The 20,505-nt window shown below is 57.9% G+C and overlaps 1 protein-coding gene across 1 annotated transcript; it reads left to right on the top strand.

Moving 5' to 3' along the window:
- The first annotated feature begins 1,748 nt into the window (after nt 1–1,748).
- Nucleotides 1,749–7,573, top strand: INHBB (inhibin subunit beta B). Its single transcript, XM_045869018.3, has 2 exons — nt 1,749–2,286; nt 4,802–7,573. Exons 1-2 carry the CDS (start codon nt 1,839–1,841, stop codon nt 5,575–5,577), a joined length of 1,224 nt encoding a protein of 407 aa, XP_045724974.1. The 5' UTR covers nt 1,749–1,838; the 3' UTR covers nt 5,578–7,573.
- Nucleotides 7,574–20,505: the final 12,932 nt, after the last annotated feature.

Here is a 20,505-nt window from a genome sequence, read left to right as displayed (position 1 = left end):
AGAGGCAGCGGCTGGCCAGGCCTCCAACGGCCACCGCCTCCTCTACCCCTCCAGCCCGCGGGGCCCACGCCTCGCCCAGCGCTCGGGCGGCCCGGGGCGCTCGGCTAGGGCACTGCAGCCCGGGAGCGACATCCACCCGCGGAGCCAGCCCGCGGCCGCACCGCCGCCCCCGCCTCGCCAAGCTCGAGAAGGTGCACCCGGAGAGGGACGGGGGCGGCCGCCGCGGCGAGAGTCGCTTCTCCCGGTCTCGGAGGGCGGCGGCCGGGATGAGGGCAGGGCCTGCGCGACCGCGGGGAGGGGGCAGGCACCGGCAGCCCGGGCCGGGAGCCCGTCGGTGTCGCCCGCCGCCCAGCTGGGCGAGGGTCCGGGGCGCCCACGTGGTGGGAAAGTTTCGAGACAGCAAAAGTGGCCGGGCATTGCGGGGGTGGGGGGGAGGGGAGCGGGCCGGCTCGCCCCTCCTTCCCGCGAAGGCAGAAAGGAAAAAAGCGGGGGGAAGCGGGGGTGGGCGTGGGGATCGGGCGGCAGCGACTTGAACAGATTCCGCCCCCCCCCCCGGGGGGGGAGAAGCCGGAGCGGGGAGGCACGGACAGTCTCCTCCCGCATGGCCAGGACGAGACTCTCTCACCGCCCCCCCTTTTTTTATGCCAACGTCTCAACGCGCGCGCACATACGGAGATTGTGCGGCTTTTTTTTACCCCTTGGGAGAAAAACCGAGGAGAGTAAAAGAAGAGAGGGCAAAGAGAAGAACTCCTCGGCAGGCTCTGCACTGTGTCGCGGCCGGGCGCGGGGACGCGGCCGCCACCCTCCCGCTCTCTCCCGGCCCTGCGGCGTGTGCCAGTGGGAGAGCGAGCTAGGGCACCCGCACCCGGGGACGCTGCGAGACTTTTAGGCGCTCCAACCAACCTCGCCGCCGCCGCAGCAGGCAGGAGGGACAGGGGCGAGAAGGGCCCTGCCTCCGCCTCGTCTTCCTCGCACGGCGCCCCGCGCCCAGCCGGCCCGCGCAGGCAGGCGGAGGGAGGGAGGCAGCGAGAAGGCGGGCGGAGCGGAGGCCCCGGCGGAGCGCGCAGTGGCCGGCCCGCCCGCCGGTGGATGCGGCGCCCCGGGAGCCTAGAGACAACTTTGCCGTGTGACGCGCCGGGAGGACTGCAGGGCCCGCGGCCGGGGGCTCCGCGCCGCCTCTGAGCCGGCCCGCGCGGCCGGCGCTCCCCGGCGCTCCCGCCACTGCGCTCGCCCCGCTCCGCCGCCCGCCCGCCGGCCCGCGGCGAGCACTACCGGCCCGTCGCCGGCGGCCGCGGCCCTTCCTCGGCGCTCAGGTGAGAGCGCGGGGCCCCGCCGCAGCGCCCGCCGCAGCGCCGCGCCCGGCTCCGCTCCAGGGACTCCGGCGCCTTCGCTTCCGTCTCGGCCAAGTTGCGTCGACCGGCCCTTTCGCCACCTTCCCCGCGCGGCGGCCTAGGCGCCGCTGCCGCCGCTTTCGCTTCACCGGAGCTGGGGGCTGCGGGGCCCCGACGCGGAGAGGATGGGGGGAAGGCTGCAGATGCTGAGGCGCCCTGAGACGCCCGCGCGGCAGTGACCCTCCGGCCCCCCGCCTCGCCCGCACGCCTCTCCGGCCCCCGCGGCCCTCGGCGCCCCTTCCCCGCCGCGCGGGAACCCCCGCGGCCCGGCCGGCCCCCTCCCCCTGCTAGCCGGCGGCGGCCCTCCCGGCGGGCGGGCGGAGGCCCGGGCGGGCGCGGGCGGGCGGGCGGGGGCGGGGCGGGGCGGCGCGCCGGGAGCCCGGAGCCCGGCCCTGCGCTCGGCTCGGCTCGCCTCGCGGCGGGCGCCCTCGTCGCCAGCGGCGCACCATGGACGGGCTGCCCGGTCGGGCGCTGGGGGCCGCCTGCCTTTTGCTGCTGGCGGCCGGCTGGCTGGGGCCCGAGGCCTGGGGCTCGCCCACGCCCCCGCCGTCGCCCGCCGCGCCGCCGCCGCCCCCGCCGCCCGGAGCTCCCGGCGGCTCGCAGGACACCTGTACGTCGTGCGGCGGCTTCCGGCGGCCCGAGGAGCTGGGCCGGGTGGACGGCGACTTCCTGGAGGCGGTGAAGCGGCACATCTTGAGCCGCCTGCAGATGCGGGGCCGGCCCAACATCACGCACGCCGTGCCCAAGGCCGCCATGGTCACGGCCCTGCGCAAGCTGCACGCGGGCAAGGTGCGCGAAGACGGCCGCGTGGAGATTCCGCACCTCGACGGCCACGCCAGCCCCGGCGCAGACGGCCAGGAGCGCGTCTCCGAGATCATCAGCTTCGCCGAGACAGGTGGGTTGGTCCCACTGGCTGCCAGCTGCGGCCCTCGCTCCCCACCCCCTCTCACCCTCTCCCACCCCCTTCTCCTTGCCCGTCTGGCCGCCGCAGCCAGCGCACCCTGGGGGCAACGCGGACTCCCGGCCCTGCCGCTCCCCTCTGGCCCTGTGCGCCTCATCCCAGTTGCCGTCCTCCCCCCCCCCACCCCCGCGCCGCCCAGGCAGCACACCCCTTCCTGCTCCCCCTGTGCCCGCTGCTGAGCGCCTTGCCCTCCACCCCTGCTCTCTGAAATCGGGGCCTCAGCGCCTCTGGGCGCGCATCCCCCTCCCGGCAGATGCGTACGGCCCTGGCTCCGCGGGCACTTGCTTGGTGATTGCTTAATGTTTTTGTTTCCCACGATCGGAGTGTAGGCTTAGCAGTGTGGTTGGAGATGTGTGTGCTTGTTGATATCCGTGGGCCGGAGAAGTGTGTGTGTGTGTGTGTGTGTGTGTGTGTGTGCCTGTGTGCCTGCGTGAGAGGCCCCGGGGCCGCTTCCATCGCCGGGCAGCGTGGGCTTGCCAGGATTGCTGAAGCCTCACTGGGGAGAGCTAGGCAACCTCTCTTCCGATTGTGTGGGCACCAGAATCGGGCGGAAGGCAGGCTTCTCAACAGGTCCCATCATTTACGCAGAGAAAGACGCGGCTCGGGGGCAGCCCCGTGCCTCTCGGCTCGCCTGGCAGCGGCAGCAGCCCCCTCGCCTGAGAGCTGCAGAGTTCGTAGTTAACAAAGGGTAGGAGCCCTTTCCGGAATTTTCTCCCGGCCCTGGATTGTAAATTTCTACCACTGTCTAAATATAATAATCGAGAGACCGAAAATCTTTCGGAACTTTAAAAGAAGGGGGAAAATGTGCCGGCGCTGAAATGCTGCAAGTGCTTTCCACTCCGCTGTCCTTTTCAGGACTTGAATGAGCCAGGCTGGCTTTTGTGCCTGGAGCTCAGCCCCATTTGTGCCGAGGGGACTGCGGAGAAGGTCGCAGAGGGGGAAGCCCTGGTGTGGGCAGGGTGGGGGTGGGCAGGGAGCTTGTTGAAGGGGGGGAGCGGTTGTGTCACCAGGCTGAAAATGCCCCCCACCCTCCCAGGCAGCAGGCAGACGGTCCTGGTGCCGCCTGGGGATGAAAAGGGATGAAAAGTTTTGCATGGCCGGGTGTGGAGAAAAGCAGAGACAATCGGGCTGGTTTGTGCTTAGAAAGAAATGCATTGCTGTTTTAGCTGTCCGACCGAGTCAGGGAAAGCTCGACATGCAATTAGAGAGCTTGGATTAAAAGGTGCTTTGGGGCCCAGAGTAGAAATGTGATTCTGGAAGGTCGAGGAGGCCTTTTGGTCCCGGTGGCACAAAATGACAGCGGGGGCTGGTATATTTCTGGTCCGTTTAACGGAGCCAGCTCTTTGACTTATAAATAACAGATTCAGGTCACAGGCAGCTCGTCCAAGACCAGCTTTTAAGGCTGCACTTTCCCCCATTTCAAAGTCAGATGTCAGTTGTTAGAGGGGCCAGGCAAGGCCTGAGAAGGGGGCTGCAGGGCAGTGGTAGGAGGTTTGATAAAACCAGCGTGGTCACACAGTTGCCTTATTTGTTCTTCCTGTGGGGGGGGGGGTGGAGGAAGAAAAAAGTACAGATTGTCAGAAGAGTCACTGAAATGTACCATGAGGGAGTGGTTGTGTCTCGGTTGGCCTGGCCCTCTCTTCTTGTGGAGCTGAATTATGGAGGAAACTAACAAGCCAGTTCCCCTTTTCCTTGGCGATTTTGAACGTGCCATTAATGGGGAGCCAGCATCTCATGAAAGGAGTGTACCTCAAGTTTCAAGGCTGAATGTCCTGTCCCTTGGAACTAGTCAGAACCGAGGGCTGCACTTTGCAGCCTGCAAAGCGCACGTTCCTGTGTCAGAAATCTGAGCAGAGCTCGCTTGTTTGCAGTGGAGGTTCCACTGGGGGTTGGATCAGATCATGCTTAGGTAAACACTGGGAAGAGGTGGTAGGTGGCTCAGCTCGATTTTGCAATGCCCTGAGTTAACCAAAAAAAAAAAAAAAAAAAAAAGAAAAAAGAAAGAAAGAAAGAAAAAAAAAAAACCCAACCTCTCTACTGAAACAACCCACCCCAAAATCCTCAGTGAGATCCTGGTTTTATTTTTCAGATTTCACAGATACCCATAACAACTTGTTAAGATCTTGGCCTCCTGACAAGTTCCTCTGTTGAGCTTTGAGGCCTGACAGCCTGTCTCCAGGGAGCCCTGGCCTGGGAGAGGTGAGGCAGGATTTTATAGGCCTGGACCCTCCAGCTCCAAGCTGGTCGGGGTTTCTCAATGGAAAACGATTTTCTCTGCCTCTCCCAGGTTCCAGTCAGAGGCCCTGGCCCCAGGAACAGTGTTTCTGGTCAATAACGTCTTCCAGCTGCGTGGCAAGTTCGCATTCCAGCATCATGCAGCGGAGTCTCTTTCCCCATTGCCTCGTGTTCTCCTTGATTTAACTTGGCCTGCTCTCCCACTTCTCCGCAGATGGCCTCGCCTCCTCCCGGGTCCGCCTGTACTTCTTCGTCTCCAACGAGGGCAACCAGAACCTGTTTGTGGTGCAGGCCAGCCTGTGGCTCTACCTGAAGCTCCTGCCCTACGTCCTGGAGAAGGGCGGCCGCAGGAAGGTGCGCGTCAAGGTGTACTTCCAGGAGCAGGGCCACGGCGACCGGTGGAACGTGGTGGAGAAGAAGGTGGACCTCAAGCGCAGTGGCTGGCACACCTTTCCGCTCACCGAGGCCATGCGGGCCTTGTTTGAGCGCGGCGAGCGGCGGCTCAACCTGGACGTGCAGTGTGACGGCTGCCAGGAGCTGGCCGTGCTGCCCGTGTTCGTGGACCCGGGCGAGGAGTCGCACCGGCCCTTTGTGGTGGTGCAGGCCCGGCTGGGGGACAGCAGACACCGCATCCGCAAGCGGGGCCTGGAGTGCGATGGCCGGACGAACCTCTGTTGCAGGCAGCAGTTCTTCATCGACTTCCGCCTCATCGGCTGGAACGACTGGATCATCGCGCCCACTGGCTACTACGGGAACTACTGTGAGGGCAGCTGCCCGGCCTACCTGGCGGGGGTCCCCGGCTCCGCCTCCTCCTTCCACACGGCCGTGGTCAACCAGTACCGCATGCGGGGCCTCAACCCCGGCACGGTCAACTCCTGCTGCATCCCCACCAAGCTGAGCACCATGTCCATGCTCTACTTCGACGACGAGTACAACATCGTCAAGCGGGACGTGCCCAACATGATCGTGGAGGAGTGCGGCTGCGCCTGACCCACGGCAGGGCTGTGGCGGCGGCGGGGCGCAAGGGCTGGCGGGGGGGGGGGGGGGCGGCAGGGCTCCTTGCAGCCCCTGTGGGAACCGGCTGCCCAGCCGCAGAGCGCTGTCCTTGCATCGGGCTGCCCAGAAGGTGCCGGCGCGAGGCCTGAGATCTTTTTCTACTACTTCATCGAGCAATCAGTCAAAGCCAGAGCAAGAACCCTCAACTGACATGAAATGCTTTCAAATGCACACGTAGACACGCACAGCCAGACGCATCCTGCCACCCACACAGCAGCCTCTGGGATACCAGCAAATGGATGCGGTGACCAATGGCAGCTTAGCTGCAGATGCCTGTTGGTGGGAGAGAATGGGGTGAGCGGCCACCATTCCCACCAGCTGGCCCGGCCACTCTGAATCGCGCCTTCCGAGCACACATAAAAGCACAAAGACAGAGAGACACACGCACAGAAAGAGAAAGAGAGAGAGCACGGGAGCCACAGAAAGGAAAAGCAGAAGCGGGGGTGGGGAGCGTGCAGACGGGCAGGAAGGCTGCATGTCCCCCTTTGCTGGTGTGCAAGGCCTGCCATGCCTCAGCATCTCCTGGCTCGGGCATGTTGGCTTCCTTCCCTGCCTGGGATCCTTCATGCTGCAGGACCAGGGGAAGCCGGTCTTTTCCCACCCTTGTAGAGGGGAAAGAGGCCCAGAATGGACACAACCTGCCAGAGACCATGGAGCCGTGGCAATGACCGTTTGACTGTCGCTTGGGTCCCTGGCGTGACTTCTATGTGTGTTTGTTTTGGGGGGAGGGAGGGAGGGCGACGAGAAGGGTCTTAATTTGATGCTTTAACTGATCACTAGCAGTTGACAGACAGGTCACGCATTCCAGTTGTATCATGGAAAAGGGACTTTTCTACCAGGTATGACCTTTTAAGTTAAGATTTGAATCGTTTTACATGGGAAGAAAAAAAAAAAGTTGCAATCTGTGCCCTTCACTGGGGATATTCCTCTAGGCCTGGTTGGGATAGGGGTGGAAATGACCCTTAGGCAAGGGCATGAGCCCAGAGGAGGAAATGGTGGAGTGGAGGCATTCTGGGAATGCTGGTGTTGGGGAGTGGGGGTGCCCTCCCACCCCCACCCCAGCAGGGTTTGTGGGAGGGGAGCAGCGTAGCCGGTCTTGGAGAGCTGGGGGAGGCTTTCAGCTGCTTTGCAGAAGTTGCCCGCGTGGGTTCCGGCCACCAGGGCCGGCCATGGACGTGGCCCCCGCCTGTTCGCGCCTGCCCGCCTGCCCCTCCTAGCACTTGCCGACTTGCCTGAACGCACATGATCTAGCACTTGCCCATCTGCGTGTGTCCAGGAGTGGCCCTTGGCAGAGCACTGAACTCGCTCGCCCCCAGATGCCCAAGTGCCGCGTGAACTATGCAATTTAAAGGGTTGACCCACACTAGACGAAACTGGACTCGTACGACTCTTTTTATATTTTTTATACTTGAAATGAAATCCTTTGCTTCTTTTTTAAGCGAATGATTGCTTTTAATGTTTGCACTGATTTAGTTGCATGATTAGTCAGAAACTGCCATTTGAAAAAAGAAGTTATTTTTATAGCAGCAAAAAAAAAAATACAGTTAAATGTATTATACATAATTTTGGAACCAAAGAGGCCAACAGATCAGTTTTAATTTTTATTAGATGGTGAGGCCATCTTCTGTGAGGTAGACGTTCTGAACAATCCCTTGAGTGGCCTGCCAACGTTTCAGGGTATAAATGGATTTTGTTTATTCAGTTTGATGTGTCTTTTCTATCTTTACACACCCAGAAGGTACAGAAAAAATGACTATGGTAGAATGCAGGTGTGCGTCCTTAAATCCCCACCTTTATGTTTATTTAATAAAGCTCCCCTTAGGTTCTGTTTCATAATAATTTAAAACCAAACAATTTTCCCATAGACTTGCTGTTAAAGTATTTTACATCTGTGTACAGTTTAAGAAAATAAAAGATTGAGTGCCACGGGCTTCCTGCCTTGTGTGGTGTGCGGGGTGGGGGGCGGTGAGTCGGCGGGGCGTGGGCTGTAGGCGGTGGCCGGGAGGAGGGTGTGGGCCGGGCATCCAGCTTTGATGCCCCCCCGCCTCCGAGGCTCGCTCCCGGCACTCTCTGAGTCCTTGCCACGAGCACCGATGTCCGTCAGAGAGTCTAGGAAAAATGGCAGATGATCAAAATGAAGGACAATTAGCAAATTCATGAATTACACATTTGTTTACCCTCTTGGTCCCAAGACTAATTACGTACTACTAAAGCCACATCTATAACCACTTGAAAGTGCTGGTTAAGCCCCCCCATCCCTGGAAGGAAATGTAAAACCTGGATGGGTGAAGCCCACCTGACCTCCGTGCCCACCTCCATTCACTAACATGGGTGACTGTAACCCAGAAGAGGCTGGGAGCTTAGGACAGAAGGGTGAACAGAAACAAGGCCTTGTCCTTGCCTGCTGGGGTTTGAACTGGGAGTAGGTGGTAGTGCTGCTTTTAGTAGTGACAAAGGTCCAACTCCCGTGGCAGGTAGGACTTAAGGGCTGTTTGATATCATGCTTTTTGGGACATGGTTTCATCTTCATTTTCCAGAGCTTGGAATCTGAGGCTCGGAGAGGTTCAGAGCTTGCCTGAGTCACAGAGCTGGGACAGGCATGCTGGGCACTGGAGGCCAGGTGCCCCAGCTGGCCCACCCGGTCCCCTGGGAGGACTGCAGCCCAAAGGCCGTGCCTTCATCTGAGGCCCTGGGTTTGCTCCTTGGTTTTGGGGCCACGTGTGGTCTTCCCAGAAAATCTCGGGACATTTGAGCAGGCGGGGCCTTGCCGATTGGTCTAACCCCGTTAAGGTAACGATGGGGAAACCGAAGGAGGCTGTGGTTGGCGGGAGGGATATATCTCAACTGGCACAGCCCGCTGGTGGCAGGAGGCCGTATCTGGCCTCTGTCTGTTTCCACCCTTTGCCTATCCGAGAGAGCTACTGTTCTGCCAGGCTTTCGTCCCGAGGGGTGTATTTATTGATCTGCAGGGTCTTCAGACACTATACAAGTTAGTAGGGGCAAAGAAGAAAATGTCATAAAGACAGGCCTGGCCTGGGCATTTGGGGTGTAAGTCAGAGTCCAGCTGCTTCTCTACGGTGGGCTACATGCCACGGCTCGTTGCTCTAGGCCCCCGGTCCAGCCGCTGCCCACCCCTGGCCCAGGAATTTTTGCTGGCAGCCTCCGGACGGGCAGTGCGAGGCACCAGGGTGCCCGTACTGTTTGGATCTGACCACCTCTGGGGCCCACCTCTGGGGCTGAGCTTCACAGGGTGGCCCATGGATCCCACAGCAGCCCCAGGAAGGGTCTGGGACTCTGAGGTCACGAGGCCAGTGGGCTGGCAGGACATGGTCTCTGAGTGGTGCTCTGCTGCTCTTTGCTGGCAGGGGTCCCTGTGGGCTCTGGCCCTGCTGGGACAATGGTAGTTAGCAGTAACTTCTCCTGACAGGTGCAGTGAGGAGAGGCCTGCGTCCCCAGTCCCGGGGCTGAGTGTTCTTTCTCCAGTAGGGACATGCTGCTTCCTTCCCATGCTTCTGTGGCCAGAGGTGCCCCTGTTCCTTCTTTCTCGTTCAGTTCTCAGTCCTTTTCTGCCTACTGCTCTTGCCCATTTTCTGCCTCTGTCTTCCCAGTGGGCCTGGCCCGAGGGCCCACTTCTCCCTGGGGATGTCCCTGGAGCCCCACACTGCAGGCCAGAGAGTAAGCTGCCCACACTGCCTTCCAGGTCCAGCGCTTCTGCCCCTGAGCCCTCCTGGTCTGCTTTAAGGTTCCTCTTCCTTCCCCTGTATCCCTCTTTCCCCTTCTTCAGGCCACCAGGCCGTTAGCCTCTCATAGGAACAATGGGTCAGGCAGGGCCAGCCAGGCTACCCGATCTGCTTCAGATGTCTCCACCACCCACCCATTGTGATTCGTGGGATCCCACCATGTCCCATTCATCCTTGGCTGACCTTCAGACATGCCCTGAGTCCTCAGTGACTTGGTGGAGCCAAGTCTGAGGTGGGGGATAGGGCGCCGGGTGCGGTGAGGAGAGCCCCCATATGCCACACCCACCACCCCTCCGTTCTCCCCCATTTCCCAGATGGGCAGAGGGAGGGTCCACTGAGCAGAAGCTCCAGGGGTGTCCTATGTCTGTTTTCCCTCCCAGCCCTCTGAGAGTTTGGCTCAGAGTGGAGCACAGAGTGGGTCCCCTGCTGCCCAGCCCAGGGTGGAGGTAGCATTTAGGAAGCATTTAGGAGGGCCTATTACGTGTCAGAGCTTGCATGCATGGTCCTGCTAGGGTCCCTAGTGCCGCTCCAGACAGGGTCCGGGAGAGGGCCTCGGGCAGCTCTTGCACGTGGCCGGACCTCTGCCTCACCTGGCACTCAGGCTTGCCCAGAGCACACCTAGCACGCCCTCTGCGAGGCCCTGTGGGAATTCTTGCTGGGAACCTCGTAAGGAGCCTGGCAGAGCATCCCTGCCGCTGCCTAGACCTCCTTCCAGGGCAGGGACAAGGAGGGGTGGGCCTAGGCTCCCACCAAGCCATGAAGACCACTACGGGCCAAAGAAAGTATGCCCGTGTGGGCAAAGGAGCAGAAAGCCAACACCCTTCCTATGGGCAGAGGCTCCTGGAGGAACCCCAGCCTGTACTCGGCTTCCAGTGGGATGTTTTGAGCACATGATGAGTTACCTGTGGGCCTTGCACGAGGAGCTGCACCTGTCGTAGGTGAGGCATGGGTCTAAGTCAGGCGGGTGTGGCAGGCTCCGGCAGCCCGTGGGGGTGAGCCCGGGGGGGGTGCAGGGGGCGGGGATGGCTGTTAGTGGGAGTGGATGGGGAACTGGGGGTGAGGTGGTGTGACTGCAGATATGACTGCATGGGAGCCGTGGGGGGTGCGAGACTGTGGGTGTGAGCTGGGACTGTGTGGTCGGCTGCCTCTGAGGCTGTGTGGGGGAGTTTGTGTGTGGGGTGGAGTGTGAGGCCACGTGGGCTGGGAGACTGTGATGGCGGGCTGTGGTCGCATGGTTGGTTGTGTGTATTTCTTGCCATTTTTGTGTGCCTCGTCATCATGAGGTGACACGCCTGGCCTGCGATGTGCTTTGTCATCGGGGTAGTTATATTTGTAAATCCGGCCCGTGGCTGGCGAGCCCCCCTGCCGTTGGGGTCTAGATCACCCCCATGTCGGGTCAGGGGGCGCAGGCATCATTGCCGGGGCCTGTGCAGCTGCCTTCAGTGTGGTGTCACCGCTCCTGTCGCCCTGCCCTGGCCAATCAGTGCCGGGGGTGGGGGTGGGGGGTGTCACCGTAATGTCCCTGCATCCCTGAAGCCTCGCTTTCAAAGTAGAATGGTACCATCTGGCCAGTCATTCCATCACTCCACGAACATTTTCCTGGGGGCCCGTTCTTCTGTGCTGGGGGATCATCAGCTCGGTCCTCATAACCATCCCTGTCGGAGGGGGTGCGGGTACGCTTGTCCCCATTTTACAGATGAGAAGATTAAGGCTGAGAAAGCCATTTGCTGAAAGTGGCACAGCTCATAAGCTGCAAAGCTGAGATTTGCCCCCCCAGGAGCTGTTTCCAAAGTCACTTACAACCACTGGGCTGCCCAGGGGGAGGGGTAAGGGAAAACACAACTGTTCTGGGGCCTACCTGGAAGAGAGGAGAGGCTGGGGCTCAGGGTTTTCTCTGCCCCACCCGCCCCCACCCCACAACTCCTGTCCAAGACTCCAGCCTGGCACGTCAATGGCACTTGTACATGGAGCTGTTCTTCTCTCTGGCTATGGGGACTGTCATCCATGCACCATCCCTACTCCCTCCATGGCCAGGTGGGTGAGATGGCTGCTGGCCTGATTCTTGGAAAACAGACTATGGATTGAGCAAAGCCGAGTGGGGGGGAGGGGCAGGAAGCTGGTGACTTTGTCTCTGGTCTGGTGGTGGCGGAGGTGGGGTGCGGAGGGGGGGTGCATGGTCTGGACAATCTTCCAGGAGCAGAGGCTCCGGAAGCATGCGCTCAGGGCCTGCCCACCTGGTTTTGTGATCACAGCCGGACCTAGCCTCTCAGTGTCCTCATCTGTAAAATGGGGGCAATGACAGTCCCATCATGGGGCCCAGAGGCTCAGGGGGTGCCGTGAGCGTTGAGGTGTTTAGAATAGGGCCAGGATCTGGTGTGGTTGCTGTTCTCCAGCAGGCTTCCCTGTGTTAGGAATGGTGCGGGGTGTGTGTATCCGAGAGGCCCTCTGGGATACACCTCTTTCATCCTTAGTTACTCATTCAGTGAATATTCACAGGGGCTGTGACGCTGATGTTAGCTAACATTTATGGAGAATTTACAGCCATCAGCTATAATGCTTCACAACACTGGTTAATCTTTACAACCTCCCCATTGGGCTGGTGAGGTGTACCCATTTTACTGATGAGGAGGTGAGGCTCAGGAAGTAGACTGTCTTGTTGGAGGCCTCATAGCTACTCCAAGGGTGGATGGCGTCTGTGGCCTTCCAGAGGCTGCCTCCTCTCCCTTCAGTGTTCTGAAGAGAACTTCGGGGCCCTTGAACCCCAGGGGCTGGGGGAGATGGAGGAGGAGGTAGGAGGGACGCCTGCTCTAGGGCCAAGGGGACCTGGGGCTGCTGCTGGGTGCGGCCTAGAGAGGCCCTTTAGAAGCCTTCAGCTGTCCCCCAGCCCTCCCCCTCCCTCCGGGTGCCTGCCCACCTGCAGATCCCACCTGGTAGAAGGGCCACTCCATGAGCAGACATGGGGACCTGTCTGAGGTCACTGTAGACCCCCAGAGAATCCGATGGGCGCAAAGACCCACAGAGGCACTGCGAAAATGCACACTGGACATGTTTGCAAGTGGGATTTCAAGGATGGGTTCTTAGACCCCCTCACTGAGGCAGGGGAGAGAGGGGCGCAGAGAGAGAGGATTGCAGGAGGAGACGTTACTCCCCACACCCAATTACAGGGACCCTCTAAATCCACGTCAGCTCAGGGGGTTTTGTGTAGTCAGACATTTCTGCTAGCACTCTCCCTCCCCCTCCAGGCAGGCTCCTGTTCTGCCCCCTCCCCACCTCCTTCTTCCCCCCAGGCCTCCCAGCCGACTTCCGACTTCCGACTTCCGACTTCCGTTCCCTGTGCCTCCCCTGCCCAGCCCCTCTCAGCCCTGTGTCTCCCTCCCCAGCTTCAGGGATGGTGGTGAGCGTGGGGTAGGTTCCTGGGTGCTAATTCCAGCCCTGGTCTGGAATGAAGGGTGTGGGAGGGCTGAGTTTGCCCGACTCACTCCCCTTCCTCATTACTGTGGGGCCGTTGGGTAGAGCACAAGGCCCTGGGGTCCTCCAGTGAGAAGGGGAGACTCTTCTTGGCCCCCCATGGGTGTGTGTGGGCACACATGTGCATGCGTGCGTGCATGTGTGTGTGTGTGAGAGAGAGAGAGAGAGAGAATCTGGCAGACATCTCCACCCCCCTGGGAAGCTCGGAGCCTCATGGAAGAGCCCTGGTTTTTAGGCCACTTGGGAACCCTGTCATTGACCCAGTAGGAGTACGGCCCTAGGCCTCAGAGGACATTCTGAGGGTGGTCTGGTTCTGTGTTGGGGCTTTGGGGTGTCACCTCACTTCTCACAGGAGCCCTGGGAGGGAGGTAAGTCGCTGCCGTTCACCCGTCCACAGATGAGACTCCTGGGGCCACCTCCCACTTCCAGGACGTCAGAGCTCCCTGAGCAGGTAGACATGCCACACTGGCTCTGAGACTGCCTCTGAACTTCCCTGCTGTCGGGGAGGCCCCGGGGACAGCCTGCAGCTCCGTCCCTGCCTGAGAGTAGCTTCAGTGACCCTCTCAGGACTAACTGTGCGCACAAGGGGCCTTCAGGTGCATAAATCCCTGGGGAGGGGGGTGACACCTTAGACCTATTGTAAGTAAGTCATACCTTTGTGGGAACTAGGAAGGGCCTGGGGCTGCCTTGGCCCTGTCAGAGGGCCTGTTTGGGTGGTGGCAGCCACAGGCCAACACTGCAATTGGCGGATCACAGGTCTTTTTCCAAAACATACCCATGGCATTCTCCCACCTTTCCTGGGTAATATTTTACATAATACTTGGTGGACCCTGTCTCTCCCCTCTATAAAATCCTTCCAGGGCCCCACGGCCCCAGGAAGAAGTCTGGTGGCTCATGGGCTCACCAGGGCCCCAGGCCTGCTGCTTACCTCCCCACCTGGAGCCCGCAGGCCCCTCTTTGCCCGCCACACTCAGCCTTCAGTTCCCATCTGTAGCTCACCACCTTCACCCCTGTGTCTCCAAGTGCCCTTTCCTGCCCCCAACACCCTTTCTCCCCCTCTTGGGTAATTGTGCTTCACCCTTTGGGGCTCTGGAATCGGAGCCCTGACTCCCAAGGCTCAGGATCCTCCTCTCCAGTCTTACTTGCATGGTCACCCACATACCTTCCTGGACTCTAGGGAAGGTGGGGTCTGTCTTATTCACCACTGTACCGTCCTTCAGCTGGGACAGAATTAGGGCTCCACACACAACTGTTAAATGAAGGAACACAGTCACGCTCAGGGGGAGGGGTCTGACTCCACTCACCCATTTCCCTGATGGAGCAACCGAGGCGGAGGGAGCCAGCAGGACCCAGGGAGAGGCTCAGCTGGCTAAGACCCAAAGCTAGCGCTCCTGGCCGGATCAGTGCTCCTGACCACGCCTTTGTTATTTTTCTCCCTTTTATAGAGCACCCCGTGCCCCACAGGTGACTCATGCAATAGCATTTCAAAAGATCTGTAATTTGCCCTGAGTGTTCAGGTTTCGTGGTGAAGCTCTGCCTCATATCCAAGCTTCTGTTGTTGCCCTAGGCAAACGCAATGCGCATCTGCCTGGGTGGCAACCAAGAGCTTGGGCTCCAATAAAGTGTCCATGTGGGCTTCCTGCCCCACCCAGGGGCTCGTGGCACCCTGAAGAAGGCATCCGTCCCTGCCCTGGGATTCCACTCCTGGGAAAGTGTGGTTTGCCACCCGAGGGTGTCTTATAAAAGCTCAGCTTTAATTAATCAATCACTGGGAGATGAATTGGTTAATGTGGGCCCTGCTCCCCCGCAGGTGACTGGCACAGTAATGAGTGTCAAGTATTCCAGCATTAATAATTAATGCTCCGACCGTGCCGAGGAGGAGTGGAAGGTGCATGGTGCCGTGTCAGCTCTGCGGGCCAGCCCACCACCCCCTCCCCAGGGGGTCTGAGCAGCGCCCCAGGGCAGTGCGTCCTCTTTGCTATTTCAGTGTGAGGAAGGGCCCCGGATGAGGGGTCAGGGAGCTGGACTCGGGAGGCGGACTGTAAGCCTCACCAGGGCAGGGGGCCGTCTGCTTGCGCACCGCTGCATCCCCAGAGCAGGATCCGTGCCCAGCACATAGCAGGTGCTCTCGGGAAATAGCTGCTGGCGGACTGCTTTATCCTTATCCTGGCCCCTCAAGCCTGTGATCGCAGGCACGTTTTTTGCCCCCTCTAGCCTAGACTTTTCTCCCTTGATATTGGGTTGGACTAGATGGTTCATTCATTCATTCATTCTTTCCTTCATCTCTTGAGTCATTCCTTGTTTTTTTCTCACTTCATTCCCTAAGTGCCTATTATGTGTCAGAACCCCAGAGCCAGCACTCATCTCTCCTTGAGGACAGTCACCTGCAGCTCCCATAGGCCCCTGCCGCGGCCAACAGCCATTCCCTTGGGAAAGACAAGGCCCTGGGGCTCCGGGGGGGGGGGGGGGGCCCTGCATTCAGAGTGGCAGGTTATCTTGAGCCAGCTTCACGTGAACTTCACGCGAACTTCCTCCCAGGCAGAGACCGGGCCTCCCCTTGACATCCACTTACGGGATTATTCTGTGTCCCTTGGCGGCTGGGGATGCCGTGGCTTCAGCCACAGTGGTAGGACAGAATGGTACCTTCACACAGTGTTTCGCCTCTTCTGAGCACCAGGCTGGGATGGGCTCTCACCTATGGCCCGTCTTGGAGTGGACAGGGAGAAATGAGTGGCTTGGCCAGCCAAGAGGTATCTATGCTGGCTTGGTGTTGGAGAGGCGGGAGCGGGGGCATCTCCCCACGAGGGGGGCACTTCCGGGTAAAAGTTAAAAAAGAGCTCCCATTCTGTTCCATCTTCTGTGAGTCATGGGAAGGCAGGCCCCGAGATTTAGTGTTTGGGGAGGTGGGGGTGGGGGGACCGGTTGCTGAAAGCAGAAGATGTGTCAGAGGCTGGTTAGATCAGAGAACTGTAGAGAAGCCCATCCAATCTCTTATTCTGTAGAGGGATAACCGAGGTACACAGAGGTTGCAGAATCGCCTGAGGCCCCACAGCTAATGCAGCTCAACTGAGCAGGCCAGACTCTTACCTGGTGCTTGTTCTGCGCCCAGGGCTACAAGGTCCCTCCTAGGCAGTCTGACCCTCCAAGATGTGATCCTCGCCTGGCCTGTGATATACAGCAGTGTGTACATGGTGCCCGAAGGCAAGAGGTGGGGCTGTGGGAGCACAAAGAAAGACTCTCTGGAGGAGGCAGGTCTCGACCACATCACCCCAGGGCACCTTCCTGCAGAGTCCTCCCTGGGCCCAGGGCTCTCTGCTCCCATGGTTTCCCAAGAGGGGAAACACACACAGGCCAGTGGCTAAGAGCTAGGTAGATAGTGGTGTAGATTTCCACACTCGAGCCCTACCCTATCCTAGCTGTGTGCCCTACGGCTAGTTACTTAACCTCTCTGTGTCTCAGTTCCCTCATACAATGGGGCTAATAATAGTGTTTACCTTACCGGCTAATTGTGTGGATTAAATGAGATAATAATAATAATAGCTCCCACTGACTGAGTGCTCCTAATGTGCCAAGAACTCTTCTAAACCCTTGACACATTTTCACCCAACTAATCTCCCAGGGCTCTAGGGAGTATTAGTATTTCTATTCCACAGGTGAAGAAACCCAAGAGCAGACAGCGTGACTTGCCCGGGATCACACCATCTGATAGGGAAGAGCCACAAGGAAGTCTCAGGTCCCAGGGGGCACGGGGCTCCGGCCTGTGGGGTCTGCACCCTGCCGGGCCTCGTGAAGTTGGCTCATTCTGGGGAATTGGGCAAACCTCCTCTCTCCCCCTGCCTGCCCCCGGGCTTGGAGAGCCCAGGCTAGCCCCATCAGGGCCACCAGGATGACCGTGAGCCTCCTTCCAGGTCAAGGCTGAGATAGGGTTCTGGGATTGTTTTAGGAAATCCTGAAGCATTCCAGCCCCATTTCCCCAACAGTTCGTGGTATCTTATTCCCTATCTTTAGTCGCGAATCTTCTCCTTTAGTAGATGCCCATGGATTCAGAGGACACAGAGCCAGGCACAGATTGGTGAGCCATGCTAACGGACCCTGAGGGCCAACGCCGGCACTGCTCACTGTTGAAGTCATGCTCCCCCGTGGAACCAGGTTGCCTGGGGCTGCCTGACTCCCGAAGAGAGCTCGAGGAAAGTCCCGCCCCATGGGCAGAGCGGGACCCGGGGCCCTCCCAAAGCCACGTCAATTCCAGAACAGGGTTTGGTAAACTATGGCCAGCGGGCCAAATCCACAAGACTACAAATGGTTTTTACATTTTTAAATGGTTGAAAACAAATCAAAAGAAGAATAATTTTGCATGACATGATATGAGATCCAAATTTAGTGCCTGTAAATAAAGTTTTATTGGCACACAGCTACCTCATTCATTATATATTAGTTATGACAGGGACCTATACAGCCTGCAAAGCCTCAAATATTGAACCTGACCCTTTATAGGAAAAGTTAGCCGACCACTGATCTAGATGCCCCTTTGCCTGGGCAGATGTCCCAGGAGGCCACTATAGTGTTTCTCCTCCATCTTCCTTCTGGGAGCCCCTCCTGAGAGGCCACCATACCACTAGGACCTTCCAGTGTTGATGGGGGCAGAGGAGGACACATGACCTTGGCTAAGACAGTCACAGCCCGCTAAATGTGAAAGTTCACAATGAGTGAGTGTCTCCTAAACATTTAGAAGGAAGGGTCCTAGAGGGCTGAGGATATACTCTGTGATTCCTCAGAGCCCTCCCAGTGCCCGGCACATGGTGGGGCTAGAGAAATCATGGGAAGCTGGTGGCAAAATGGAACTACCATATGATCCAGGAATCCCACTCCTGGATAGGTAACCAAAAGCATGGAAAGCAGGGGCTCAAGGAGGTATTCATACACCTGTGTTCAAAACAGCATTATTCACGGGAGCCAGAAGGTGGAAGCAGCCCAAGTGCCCACCGCAGATGAGTGGATAAACAAAATGTGGTGTATTCGTAATGGAATATTCTTCAGCCTTAAAAAGGAAGGAAATTCAGACACGTGCCACAACATGGGTGAACCTTGAGGACGTTATTCTAAATGAAATAAGCCAGTCACAGAAAGACAAATACTGTATATAATTCAATTTATATGAGGTACCTAGGGTGGTCAAATTCATAGTCAAATTCACAGAGGCAGAAAGTAGAAGGGGTGGTTGCCAGGGGCTGGGGGAGGGGGCCGGGGGGTTGTTGTTCAATGGGTAGAGTTTCAGTTGGGGAGGACAAAAAAAGTCTGGAGGTGCATGGTGATGACAGCAATGCAACAGTGTGAGTATACTTAATGCTGAATTGTACATTTAAAAATGGTTAAGGTGCGAGGTGCCTGGGGGGCTCAGTTGGTGAAGCGTCTGCCTTCGGCTCGGGTTGTGATCTCAGGGTCCTGGGATCGAGCCCCGCATCGGGCTCCCTGCTCATCGGGTTCTCCCTCTCCCACTGCTGCTCCCCGCCCCCACTTCCACTCATGCTCTCTCTCATGTGCTCTCTCTCTCAAACAAATAAATTCTTAAAAAAAATGGTTAAGGTCGTAAATTTTATGTTACATATATTTTGCCACAAGTAAAACTTTTTAAAAATGCAAAAAACCCACCAACGTGCCCACCGAAGCCCCTTGGCGGTAGCCAGCAGCTTCCTCTTGCCCACTGACCTCACCTCCTCTCCAGGGGGCCAGATGCTCAAAGGCACACCTCATCTTGGCCTTCTGCACCTATGAAGTTCTCTCTATGAGTGAGTGGGTGTATGCACCCTGCCCCTTCAGATGTCAGACCTCACCTGGAACTGAATCCAGAAACAGATGTCACAACCAGCCCGAGAAACCCTGGAAATGATGCCAAGGGTGGCCCCTAAGGGAGTGCGTTGCCCAAGGATCCTCCCGAGAGAAGGTCGATGTTCCCACTGTGGACACCAGGTCTGCCTGAGGCTGGGTCACCTCGAAGTACAGCCTGGCCCAGGCCAGCTGGTTGGGTAGGGTCCGCAGGACTCACATTCACCTGGGCCCCATCTAGAAGAGCCACCCCCTTCTCCTTACAGGCCTGGAGGGAGATGTGAACCTGCAGGATCCGAGCATGCTCTCTCTGCCAGGCACTGAGTGGGGATTTTCCCATCTCCCTTTCTTCTACAATTACTCAATGAAACATAGGCACCATGAGTTCCTGCCTGTCTGCAGTTGCCTCAAGGCCCCAGACCAAGTGGCTGGAGGGGCTCTAGAAAGACTTGGAGCCTGGACCCTTGCCAAGTGGGACTCTGAGACCTACAGGCTGAGGAGGGGCTGGACAGGCACCAGGACCTGCCAGAAATGCTTGGCATCTATCTCTAAAGGCTTTCATAAAACTGCTCTGCCTTACGTGGAGGCCCTTCGTAACTGGTAGGCAGAGCCCAAAGGAGTGGGCAGTGCCTAGGCCAGAGCAGGGAACTGAAAGAAGACCAGTGGAGACTCACGCAGGGGAATCGAGGTGAGCCAGGAATAAGAAGGAGAGCTGGGGTCTGCACGGTAGCTGTTTACTGGGGGCTTTCTGGGGGCTAAACAGGGTCCTAAATGCATGCATGAGACTTCTTCCATCATACCTTCACAGTTCTTTGTCTGGGACCCAAGAGGCTCCTATAGGAGCCCACAGGAGGGCACCTAACCCTGCCCAGAGGCCAGGGGGCAGAGGTATCAGGGAAGTCTTCCTGGAGGAGGTGGTCTGTGAGTCAGGTCTTGCTGGCCAGGGAAGAGGCTAGAGGGAAAGATGTTTTAGAAAGTAGAGGCAGGAGGAGCAAAGACCCCACCGTGGGTCGCCTTGGCCTTGGAGTACTCCCTTCTCCCCTGGCTTCCTTCACCCCCAGCCAGGCCTCCAGAAGGCCAACCTTCCCAGGGGAAGTGCCCACGAAATCCCTGCCTCTCACACCACCCTCACGACCTCCCCTCCTCCCGCACTCCCTCCTCGGGGCCTTGCCCCAGGTCGTGTACCAAAACCTGACTCGTCAGGCCCTTTGGCAGAATAAATTGATGCAAGAGTGCCTCTTCAAAGGAATAATCATTCTTCCTTCCTTCCTTCCTTCCCTCCTTCCTTCCTTCCTTCCTTCCTTCCTTCCTTCCTTTCCTTCCTTCTTTCTTTCTTTTTCTTTCTTCCTTCCTTCCTTCCTTTTTCTTTCTTTTTCTTTCTTTCTTTCTTTCTTTCTTTCTTTCTTTCTTTCTTTCTTTCTTTCTTTCTTTCTTTCTTCCTCCTTCCTTCCTTCCTTCCTTCCTTCCTTCCTTCCTTCCTTCTTCTTTCTTTCTTTCTTTCTTTCTTTCTTTCTTTCTTTCTTTCTTTCTTTCTTTCTTTCTTTCTTTCTTTCTTCTCTTTCTTTCTTTCTTCCTTCCTTCCTTCCTTCCTTCCTTCCTTCCTTCCTTCCTCCTTTCTTTCTTTCTTTCTTTCTTTCTTTCTTTCTTTCTTTCTTTCTTTCTTTCTTCTTTCTTTCTTTTTAAAGAGTTTTGTTTGTTTAGAGTATCATTTTTTTTTAAAGAGTATCACTTACTGGTGGTTTCATTATCATTATTGTAAGGCATATTCCCTGAGAGAATTAGGAAAACATACCAAAGTAAAAGGAAACACAAGAAAAATTGCCTTCATCTC

This window comes from Mirounga angustirostris, unplaced genomic scaffold (assembly GCF_029215605.1).
Source record: "Mirounga angustirostris isolate CCGP_5_RB_7025 unplaced genomic scaffold, mMirAng1.0.hap1 SCAF_3, whole genome shotgun sequence".
NCBI classification, from domain to species: domain Eukaryota; kingdom Metazoa; phylum Chordata; class Mammalia; order Carnivora; family Phocidae; genus Mirounga; species Mirounga angustirostris.
The sequence above is the reverse complement of the archived record's forward strand: the minus strand, read 5'-3'. Positions and strand labels throughout refer to the sequence as shown.

Excerpts from the sequence above, each read along its gene's own strand:
- INHBB (XM_045869018.3), top strand. The coding sequence starts at position 1,839 with ATGGACGGGCTGCCCGGTCGGGCGCTGGGGGCCGCCTGCCTTTTGCTG. Across the intron at positions 2,287-4,801 it reads CATCAGCTTCGCCGAGACAG|ATGGCCTCGCCTCCTCCCGG; the intron begins GTGGGTTGGTCC and ends ACTTCTCCGCAG.